Raw genomic sequence first — 11,912 nt, forward strand, 5'->3', positions numbered from 1 at the left:
AGTCAAGACTTAATTTGTTCACCACAAATTAATGGTTGCTGTGTTCATAACTCATATATATTACATGATGGTCATAATATATCATGTTATAGATATTTTACAGATACATTAATGGTGTGAAAATCTACCATTTCTAAATTGAAGCAAAGCAGTTACTCAGTCCTGACCGCCACAGTCTTGGTGTTTTCCGTGTCCAGCTATGGGTGCTCAGCCATATTCTACCTCATCAAAACCCTTGCCCATAGCTCAGCCTCCCCAGAGGAGCTCCAGACAGGACAGTGGATAACAAGGCTGTGGGTTCTTCTGCCAGGTCAGTCATAAGACTTTTGCTGCAGCTGGGAAGGAGGAAGGAAGAGACATCCCTAATAGTAACAGATAATAACCAAGCACTAGCTAAATTACAGGCTTCTTAATTTACCATTAATTAATTCACAAAGCATTTTTTGAGCAGTTATAATTTGCCAGGCTTGGGGATTACGAGAAAAGATGATCCCAGGCTTCAAAGAGTGACAGCCTACTGGGGAGTAAGGCATGCAGATGGTGAGGAGACTATAATTACAATATATTAAATCAAATTCTCTTTAGAACCTTCTGTTGGAGCCTGCTGTAAGTTACCTCTCTCTGTGCTTTGGGCTATCAAACTGGACATTTGTTATATTTATTTGTTCTGGGCAATGCTTCTCATATGTTCCACCATCACCTTACTCAAGAAAATAGGAAATGTTGTTTGTCCAAGTTCAGACTCATAACATCTAGATGTGTCATCTTGAGCATGTCACTTAATTCCTCTGGGCATTACTTTCCAATTTACAAACAGACAGACGGATGAAACTGAGTATCTAAGGTTTAACACATCATCTTCCTTCTGATTATAATGTCACTCTTAACAAACCCAGCAACCTCTCACTACCCCAGCTCCAAACCTGAGGGTCACTTTCTGCCCCATCCCTCCAGGTCAGTCACTAAGTCTTGCCCAATCACACTCTTCTCCACTCTTGCCGTCACTGTTACACCATGCCCATGTTGAGGCGTATGGTGTAAAATCATGGGAAGGACAAAAGCCAGGCAGACCTGGCTCAAGGTTTATTTGTTGTGTGATTCGAAGTCAATTATTTATCTTACGAGCCTTGGTTTATTCATCTGTGAAATGGAGGATACTGCCTCCCTCCTCCCCTTCCATCATCATTGTGTTCCCGTTATTTCAGTGTTTTCTCCTCCCTTATCATGTTTTAGCCAGCTGAATCTTCCTTATGTACTGTTTTTACCTGTACTTTCTTCCTATTCAGAAATCCCAAGTGACTCCTCACCAATTCAAAACTCTCAGGCTTGGCTTGGCTTGGTAATCTAATCCTATCCCATGGGGCGTCTGGGTGGCTCACTCAGTTAAGCATCCAACTTTGGCTCAGGTCATGATCTCACAGTTTGTGAGTTTGAGCCCCACATCAGGCTTGGTGCTGACAGCTCAGAGCCTGGAGCCTGCTTCATATTCTGTGTCTCCCTCTCTCTGCCCCTCCCCTGCTCACACTGTGTTTCTCGCTCTCTCTCAAAAAAACAAATAAACATTAAAAAAAGCAAAAAGATATTTGTGATGTCAACCTGGATGACCAAAGACTTTAACATTCCAGCCTGTCAGGGATGCCCCAAATTTGCCTTTAAAATTCCAAGACCCCAGAGGATGATAGGTAAGAGCTAACCCCCTACACCTAGGGACCAGCTACATGCAGTGTAGCTCTTCTGAGCTTTGTCAAGCCATAGCCTTGAAGCAACCATGTAAAGGCTTAAGGGACAAAATCATGAATTTAGCCGAATTTAGAAAGGCACTTTTCATAGTTAAGGAGGACAGCCACAAGCCTATTATCTCCTTGAGAACAGGGATCATGTCTTACTCAAAACAGTATCCCTAATATCCACACAGGGTATAGTAAGAGTTGATGCTAGTCTTCCATCCATTCTCAGTGAATGAATGACTAACGGGGAGCTATTAGACTGTGTTAAAAGTAGACTGTTGAAACCTTTCCTCTGGTATTTAAAAATCAAGACAGAGCCATCCTTGTCTTGGACTATATAGTAACAATTCTACCTAAAGGAGTAGATTCTCAAGCAAATGATATTTTGCTTCCTTTGATGTAACACGAATAGTGAGAAAGGTCAGCCCTCTCTCTGGCTAACTCTAAGTTACCCACTTTTCCATCTCTTCTGCTACTGTCACACTCTCCACCAGCCAACTTGAAAATGGATCCAGGGAGAGAAATGCCCAAGCATCACAGTATTTTTTGGACCTCCCTGTTGTCTAATCATTTGTTTTCTGTCCAGCAAAGCTCCGTTGCCTACTTTCTTACCTGTTCCAAATCTATTCCTAATGGAGTTTAACTGGGCTTTTGCTCAATTCTAAACAATATGAAAGTAATGGTAACAGGAAATGGTAAAGATTGAACACTGAGAGCACAGTCTGAGAACAATGGTCCTCAGGCCTCCTGTCCACAGACCACATCAATGACCTGAGACTCCATGGTCACTCCTAACATCTCCAACCACATCACACATCAGAATTAATGGAAAGACTGGTGCTGCTTTTGAGGGGGTGCCAATAAGGCAATGGTCTAATATCTCTTATGTTCCTTAACAAATTATTAATTTTTGCTAGAGGCAACATTACAGTGGTACACAGAATTATGTGATCTGTAATCAGCATTCATTCAAAACAATGACTGTCATAGGACTACAGAGTCAATTCCAAGATTCTGATGGCTTAATGGAGTATTTTCCTTTATAGATTATATCACTCCAACTTCCAAAAGGAGGATTTAAAAAATTCAGGTTAGGGGCACCTACGTGGCTCAGGTGGTTAAAGCGTCTGACTCTTGATAGCCACTCAGGTCATGATCTCACTCACGGTTTGTGGGTTCAAGCACAGGCCTATCAGCACAGAGCCTGCTTGGGATTCTCTCTCCCCTTCTCTCTCTGCCCCTCCCCGCTCATGCTTATTCTCACTCTCAAAATAAATAAACATAAAAAAAAGAATTCAGAATACATACACTTTCAGAACCAATGAGGAGACTCAATTTGCATACAGACAAAACCAACAACTGAATTTTTCTGGCATCATTAATCAAAACAGTTGTCCAATTAATCTAACAGTAAGTGAACTATGTACTAGACAGGTTCATATATGTTATCCATTTCATCTTTGTAAAAAACCTAGTATGGCTATTATTCTTGCTGTCATCTTAAAACTGAGGCTCAGGGAGATTAAGTAACTTGCTCAAGGTGTCAGCATTAGTAAGTAGCAGAGCAGAACTTTCAACTCAGGGCTTACAGACTTCAACCATTTTCATTTACAGCATTTGAATATACTGGCCCATGGCCCTGTCACTGAAATCATGAATAAAGAGTTGAACATTGGATATGGCAAAGAATGTAAACAATGAAGGTGATCCTTAACTCACATCATACACAAAAATTAGTTTATTTATTTATTATTATGTTTTATTTTATATTTGAGAGAGAGAGAGAGAGAGAGAGAGCGAGCGAGCACGAGCAGGGGAGGGGCACAGAGAGGGAGACACAGAATCTGAAGCAGGCTCCAGGCTCTGAGCTGTCAGCACAGAGCCTGATGCAGGGATCGAACTCACGAGCAGTGAGATCATGACCTGAGCTGAAGTCAGACGTTTAACCGACTGAGCCACCCAGGCGCCCCCAAAAATTAGTTTAAAATGGACCACAGACCTAAATGTAGGAGCTCAAACTAAAAACTCAGGAAAAAAACAGGAGGAAATCTTTATGACTTTGTGTTAAGTTAGACAATAGTTTCCTAAGAATGAAACTAAAAGCACAAGCGATAAAAGAAAAAAAAATCAATAAACTGGACACCAAAATTAAAAACTTCTGTGCTACAAATGAGACCATCAAAAAAGTAAAAGGTAATCTACAGAACAGGAACAATATTTGCAAATCATATATTAGATAAGGAACCTGTATCCAGAATAAAGAATTATAATTCCATAATGAAAAAAGAGCTCAAACAACAAGTGGGCAAAGGCTGTAAATAGACATTTCTCCAAAGATACATGAATGGTTCATAAGCACATGAAAAGATGACCAATATCATCAGTCATTAGAGAAATATAAATCAAAACCACAAGGAGATAACACTTCACACTCACTGGAATGGATATAAGAAAAAAGACAGATCATAATGAGTGTTGGTGAGAATGTGAAGAAATTCTTTCATTACTGATAAGATTGTAACATGGTGCAGCCAGTTTGGAAAAGTTTCGTTGTGTGGTGTTTTTGTTGTTGTTGTCGTTAAGTTTATTTAAGTAATCTCTACACCCAACATGGGGCTTGAACTCACAACCCTGAGATCAAGATCTGAGCTGAGATCAAGAGTCAGATGCTTAATTGACCAAGCCACCCAGGTGCCCCAATTCCCCCCAAACTGTTAAACAAAAAGAGTTACCATACAACCCAATAATTCCCCTCCTAGGTTTATATTCAAGAGAAATGAAAACATGTCCACACAAAAACCTGACAAATATTCACAGCACCATTACTCATAATAACCAAAAAAATGGAGCAACTCAAACTTCTAATTGATGAATGGATACACAAAATATGGTATATCCATACAATGGAGTATTATTTGCAATAAAAAGAAAGGAAGTACTGATAGATGCTATACATTCATGAACCCCAAAAAACATTATGCGAGGTAAAAGAAGCCAGTCACAAAAGAACACATAAAATGTATGATTCCCTTTATATGAAATGTCTAGAATAGGCAAGTTTACACAGACAGAAGATTAGTGGTTGTCAAGGTTAAGAGTGGGGTGGGGTAGGAATGAATGCTAACTGGGTTTCGTTTGGGGATAATGCAAATATTTTTAAATTGTGGCGATGACTGCACACTAAAAACTACTAACCAGTATACTTTAAATGGTGAAATTTATGATGGGTGAATTATTATCTCAATAAAGATGTTAAAACAACAACAAAAAATGCTGATCAGTGGTTACGAGACCATGAGAATCTTGCTCTGGATCACTCACATTCCAGATGTCCTTTTTACACAGCACAAACGTATACGGGCAAGAGTCACCTTCCTAAACCTGCGTTGGGGGGCAGTAAGCAAAATTATCGCACCTCCCTAGACAACCATCTGGTCAGCATGATGCAAGCTTTTGTTATTTCTGGAATGCAGTACTGCAATGTGTTGTGCCCTAACCTGCTGGCCAGGCCCACGAAGCCTGCAGCTGGATAGAGCTCAGGGCAGCAGCCCTCCCGCTTGCTGCACGGGCAGGAAAGGGACCTAAAATGGCAAAGTAGAAAGCTCACAGCACAGTTCAGAAAATTTCCTTGTGACAAAACAAAGGCACAACACTGAGCAAAGTCTTCCTCACTCCTGAACTCCTCCCTTCCTCCTACCCCCAAATGGAGTCTGCTATTCTAGGTCAACATATTTTAAATATAGGTGCATTATGAATCAGCTAGAATTATATAATGATCAAGCAGGAAGGACCTTTCAAGGTATTATGTAATGGAGCAATGACTCCGGAGCCACTTACTAACTGTGTGACCTTGGGCCAGTTCCTTGACCTTTCTGTGTCTCAGTATCTTCATCTGGAAAATGGATGTGAAGATTAAATGAGTTAATACTCGTAAAATGTTTAGAATAGTGCCTAGAACATCGCAAAATCTTTTACTATTTTTATAATTATTGACTGGTAAATCTCATCATTTTTATGGAGGAAGACGTTAAGCTCAGAATGGTAAAGTGAGTCTGAAGCTTGCAGCGGATTTTAGGTCTCTTTAATGCCTCAACTATGGTTCTACTATTAATTTACAACCGAGCAGGTATAATATTCCTTGACCAACTTTTAGGGCTTGAAAGATATGAATACCAAACATACAATGCCTAGCTCTACATTTCACACAATATAGGGATTTGTGAAATGTTTGATCCGTATTTCCTTTTCATTCCAGGTTTAATCCTCTAATGTCTAAAGACAAGGTGTGACGCTAAATTCCAGAATGTCTAGTGTTCTGATGTTTAAAAAGTGGGATGGCTCAGGGCTGTTAAAGAAAATACACGTAAGTTTTCTCTCTCTCTTTTTTCATTTTCCTTTTAAGGAGCACAGGGTACCTGCATATGCCTGGTGTATTAGGAAAAGAGACTGTTTCTATTTCTCTATTTTAGTACTATACTCATGCAAGCAATTTAAATGCTATTCTCTGGGTTTGATGATGTTTCCAACTTTCAGTAAATGATACCTACCGGTTGATTCAAGAGGCAAGAGAAACTCACAAAATAACTACAGTATTTGGCAAAGTACAATAAATGCAAACAAAGTAAGTGTTTAAACACTCTCATCATTTCTCTCTCTTTCATATACTCCTACCGCCCCATGGTGTTTACACCAGCATAAGAGATAGGCAGGGGCCTTTCAAGCTTCTTATCCACCCCTGCAGCCTTGTTGGAGCCTCACACTAAGCTCTGCAGCCTTTCAGGTCTTCCTTCCTTTCCTCACTCACTCGCCTCTGTCCTGCTTTACGGCCTTCATACCTCATACCGACATTCCCCGTAGCTAAAAAGTTCTTCCTCACAGCCTCCAAATGCACCTCTGCCTTGGCCTCGCCAACTAGCTAGCTTCTGTTTATCCTTCAGGTTCTGCTTAAATCTTTTCTTCAGAGAAGCCTCCCCCAGTGACCCAAACTAGCTTCTCTTCTTCCCTTCTCCCCAACTCACACACACTTGGAACACGCTTCTAAGTACTTCCAATAAACGTCTTTCTCCCCCATCAGACTGTAAGCTCAAGAAAGGCAGCGACTGTGTCTGTCTTGTTCAGTGTTGCTTGCCCTGTGCCTAACATAATAGTAGGTAACAACACAGTAGATAGCAAATGAAATTAACAATATCCTCCAAGCATTAAAAGGATCAGCTAACAAACTGATTTCCTAACTTCTCTACTCAGATTTGACAAAAGGCTTCCCATATCAAGCTGTGGGCATGACAAAATTACACAAACAGATATGACCATTTAGAGAAAAATTCACAACGAACAAAAACTGTGGCTGGGATATCTGTTTTAATGTTTATCTATTTTTGAGAGAGATAGAGACAGAGTGTGAGCGAGGGAGGGGCAAAGAGAGAGGGGGACACAGAATCTGAAGCAGGCTCCAGGCTCTGGGCTGTCAGCACAGAGCCTGACGGGGGCTCAAACTCACGACTGTGAGATCATGACCTGAGCCAAAGTCGGAGGCTCAACCGACTGACCATCCAGGTGCCCCTGGGATATCTATTTTAAAATTACTGTGTGCAAAACCCTAAGGAAAAACATTACTTTTTTTAAAAAGTTTATTTTGAGAGAGAAAGAGAGAAAGAGCACGGGGGAGGGGCAGAGAGGGAGGAAAGAATCCCAAGCAGGCTCCATGTTGTTAGTGAGAGCCTGATGTGGGGCTTGAACCCACAAATGTGAGATCATGACCTGAGCTGAAAGCAAGAGTCGGACGTTGGCGTACCTGGGTGGCTCAGTTGGTTGAGCATCCAACTTCAGCTCAGGTCATGATCTCACGTTCGTGGGTTCAAGCCCCACATCGGGCCCTCTGCTGACCACTTAGAGCCTGGAGCCTGCTTTGGATTCTGTGTCTTCCTCTCTCTCTGCCCCTCTCCTGCCTGTCCTCTGTCTCTCAAAAAACAAAATAAAATGTTAAAAAAATAAATAAATAAAAGAGTTGGACGCTTAACCGACTGAGCCACCCAGGCAACCTGAAAACATGTTACTTTTAGGGGCGCTTGATGCCTCAGTCAGTTAAGCGTCCGATTTCAGTTCAGGTCACAATCTCACGGTACATGAGTTCAAGCCCCATGTCGGGCTTTGTGCTGACAGCTCACAGCCTGGAGCCTGCTTCGGATTCTGTATCTCTCTCTCTCTCTCTGCCCCTCCCTTGCTTATGCTCTGTTTCTGTCTCTCAAAAATTAACATAAAAAAATGTTTTTAATGTAACTTTTAAAAACAAGCATCAGAAGAAGAAAAAGCAGTAATGTCTTCATCAAAGCTTGTCATTAGCAGTCACACTATGTTCTTTTGGGAGACTATCTCACATAGGAGGGTGGAAGAAACGAGAATGCATTTGTTCCTCCTAGGCTATACCATTTCGTTCCAAAGTAAATTTATCTCCTGATGAAAGACAGTGTGCTAAAAAATAATTCTAAGTATATCCAGTAAAAGTACCCGGTGGTGTGATGGGCTTCTATGAACACTATACCCACAATGAGGTGGCATGTGGGTCAAGGGAACAAGCAGCATGATATAAGGACAGCTGCCTCTGGCAATGGCTCCAGGCTCCCGTTTTTAGGGCTTCCACCCTGGCACCAATCACAGAATTAACTTCTCTTACTTGGGGCAGAAAAAAGGAGACTCTTTTCCAACTAGACAGATGGTACAGGCATCACATGATAAAGATTCCAAAAGATCCTTCTAGAGAAATTTTGCTGTATTGAAGAATACATAACAACAGTCAGGGGGAAAAAAACCAACCAGGAAGCAGGTACTATACACACAGGCTAAACTTTCTATATAAAGGAGGATGAGAGTAAGAAAAGTGAGGGAAAAAAAAAAAGGCAGGGGAGGGGGATGGAAGAAAAGAAGGAAGAGTGTTCAGGATGAAAGAAAAAAGTTAAAAAGCATGTGTGATGGAAAGGGGTGAAAGACCAGGCACTAAATTTTACTCAAGGGGTTAAGATCCATATATCTCAGAACTTGGAGATACCTGAAAGACAAATTACCTGATCAAGCATGTTCCCTTTAGATTAGTAGAGTGTTAATGAGCCTTGGACATTCACCAAAGCCCAGCCACGAGTTACCCACATCTAATTGAACCATTTGACATCAAAGAAAGTCCTCAAAAGCCAAGGCCAGGTCTTCTAAAACACCTTTCTTCACTCAGTCTTTACTAATGAATAGCAGGAAAATAAACAATTCACCTCTAACCACAGTCTGCAAAAGGAAGAGATTCTGGGTACAGCCAACAGGTGCACTTTTGGCTGTGCTGTGTAACCTCATCAAAGTCAATATGCCAACTGATCCTCACAGACACATGAGTCCTTAAACTACCCTAGAGCATCACCACACTAAAACATTTAAAAAACTGTCCAGTCCCGGGGTGCCTGGGTGGCTCAGTCGGTTGAGCGGCCAACTTCGGTTCAGGTCATGATCTCACAGTTCATTAGTTGGAGACTGCATCCGGCTGTGTGCTGACAACTCTTAGCCTAGAGCCTGTTTCGGATTCTGTGTCTCCCTCTCTCTCTCTGCACCTCCCCTGCTTGAGCTCTCTCTCTCTCTCAAAAATAAATAAACATTAATGAAATTTTTTTTAACTGTCCTGTTCTATCAAAGGCTGGGAAAATATATCTCTCCCACTCTAAGAGGTACTGGGAATACCTCTGGTTTCAAATACACTGCTATTAAAATTAAAAGTGCCCAGCTCTTTTTTCCATAATAAAGTTTAATTCCAAAATGGTGCCTAACACAGTTGCTAGCATGCAGAAGGCTTTTACTAAATACTGGTTGCAAAAACGAAAATATGCTTGTTCTGAATCATATTCACAGTTGGAGAATAGTTACGACCTTACAAGATATGAAGGAAAGGTACTTCCACACATTGGAAAGGGGGCAGAGTATATTTTTAAGCCATTCTGCTCAGCAGTGCAACAAAACAGTTGCTACCGTTTCATTTTGTGGGAATTTCTGGGTCTGTAAAACAAAAAGAACGCTCAAGTGAGAAAAGCAAAAACCGTGTACATACTTTGGAGCTTTGAACTATTGAGATGGAATTCTGATATCTTGGTCCGCACGCAGATGACTCCGAAAGTGACAAAGGGAAAGTGTTTGCACTGGGGACTTTGTTTGAAAAAGGACCTTTCACCTCTGGAATTCCAAGTCACCTCTAGCATTCATAGGAAACCTTCCAACCTCTCTGCTGGGCGGGCGAGACCAGCTCCTTCGCCAGAATTCGATAGGCTCCTAGAAGACCCCCACTGCGGGAGTCAGCGCCTCCTTCCCGCTGACGCCGAGGGCATCGAGCCTTTCCAGTCACTCCAAACCTCTGTATTTTGTAGCTTTCCTTGAAGCGAAAGGGCAGTTATGGGCCTCACCCAGCCCCAGCAGAGGACTGTGTCCTTACAGCATGGGTGACACGGCCCCGTGAGAACGGCTTTGGGCAAGTATCCCCGACCCGTGCAGGCCTCTCCGGTTTCACTAGGGGCCGTGACCCCGACCCCCGGGGACGCGCGTCCGACGCCGCCCTCCCGCCGCTCAAACAAAGGACCCGGCGCCTGGCGCGCCCCCCACTCACCGCTCAGATAGTTGGTCCACTTGTACAGCACCCCCTCCATGTCGCCCGCGGCCCCTTGGCCCCCGCCGCGCCGGGGCCGTTTCCCTTCGCCCGCCGGCCCCCTCACTGCCCCAGGCCCCAGGAGGCGAGGAGCACCGGCAGCAGGGCCATCGCCCAGAGCTGCCGAGCCGCCGACTCCCGGCGCCCGGGCCCGGTGCGGGGACACCCGGCCAGCCTCACATCCTCGGCCCGGGGGCGGGGTCACTGCGGCGGCCTCGGCACGTGAGGACGCGGCCGGCCAGGGCCCCCGTGCGGTGGAGCGGCGCGCTGTTCACAGGGAGGCGAAGGCACTGGGTGGGCCCGAGTGGTGGCTGCAGCCTCCAAGGGGCACTGTAGCGAGGGAACCGGTGGCTGGCGGTGCCACAGCGCGCTACCTGAATCCTCGACGCGCCGGGCCCAGGGCCCGCTCGCGCATGCCTAGTGCGCCGCTCGCGCGCACGTTCCCAAGGTCCACTCCGGGGTTTGGCTGCGACTGCGGCGGCGGCGGGGTGACGTAGCGGGAATTGCAGGCAGGGAAATTGAGTCCTGGGAAGTGGGCTTGAGAGTAGGCGACCTAGGAGACGATGCGGGGACACAGTCCAGACTTAATGGTACCGTAGGTGGGGCCGTACCCACCTCTGGATGTTTGAGGGTCAGTGTGGCCCCTTAGGGTGCCTCCTGTGTTATAGCCCCCAGGGTCCAAATCTTGTTTCAAGGCTAATTGATGCCAGAAAATCAAGGCAGCTAGCAATAGAGCGTACGGAGTTGACGGGAATTTCACGATAGAATACAGTGTGGCTAGTAAGCATGTTTAAACTCTAAGGCCTAGCTATTGGAAGTGCGGTCCATGGACAGCAGAATTAGCATCACCTAGGAGCTAGTCAAAATTGCAGGAACTCACGGCGAGCCCAGGCCTCCTGAGTTGAAATCTGCATTTTAACAGATACTCTAGAGGATTCCTAAGCATATTAAAATGTGAGAAAGTACTGTGCCAAGGATGTTTGACCAGGGAAAATGTTAGCGATAGATTAAGTGGAAAGAGCATGTTATGAAAGAAAGTGTACAATCTGATCTAATTTCTTTTAAGCCTATGTCACAGAAGCATGAACCAAAATGTTAAGATGATTATTTGTAGATGGTGGCGCTATAGGCGATCTCTTTTTCTCTTTTTCTTTGGCATAAGATTGCCAGATTTAGCAAAAATACAGAACAACGGATTCGTTGTTTATCTGAAATTCATGTTTAATTCGGCTCTTTTATTTTAACTGGAAAACCTGCTTTCGTGCTTTCCAGTTTCTTCCAAATCGACTGTAATGAACATGTGTTGCTTTTGAAATTAGGCGAAAAATGTAAAGCTAATAATTTTAAGCTAAGATAAGCCAGTGTAACTCGTAACTGTGATTACTGTTTCTTCTATAAAGTGGAGGTCTGCACGTCCGTCTCCTCGATAGAAGCTATTATTTACCTTCTACATTAAAGTCACTAAGAGATAAACTGTTAGCAGCCATAACATTATGCGGTCTTGTAGAATGAATCAGAAG

General features: G+C 43.6%; 1 protein-coding gene across 1 annotated transcript in view; it reads right to left on the minus strand.

Moving 5' to 3' along the window:
* The window catches only part of PLEKHA8 (pleckstrin homology domain containing A8), a 91,202-nt gene extending 80,394 nt beyond the window's left edge, over nt 1-10,808 (minus strand). Inside the window, exon 1 of the mRNA XM_027075190.2 lies at nt 10,354-10,808. Within this exon, the coding sequence (XP_026930991.1) occupies nt 10,354-10,393 (40 nt within the window). The 5' untranslated portion in view covers nt 10,394-10,808. The remainder of the gene's footprint in view (nt 1-10,353) is intronic.
* Nucleotides 10,809-11,912: the final 1,104 nt, after the last annotated feature.

This window comes from Acinonyx jubatus, chromosome A2 (assembly GCF_027475565.1).
Source record: "Acinonyx jubatus isolate Ajub_Pintada_27869175 chromosome A2, VMU_Ajub_asm_v1.0, whole genome shotgun sequence".
In the NCBI taxonomy this organism is placed as follows: Eukaryota; Metazoa; Chordata; class Mammalia; order Carnivora; family Felidae; genus Acinonyx; species Acinonyx jubatus.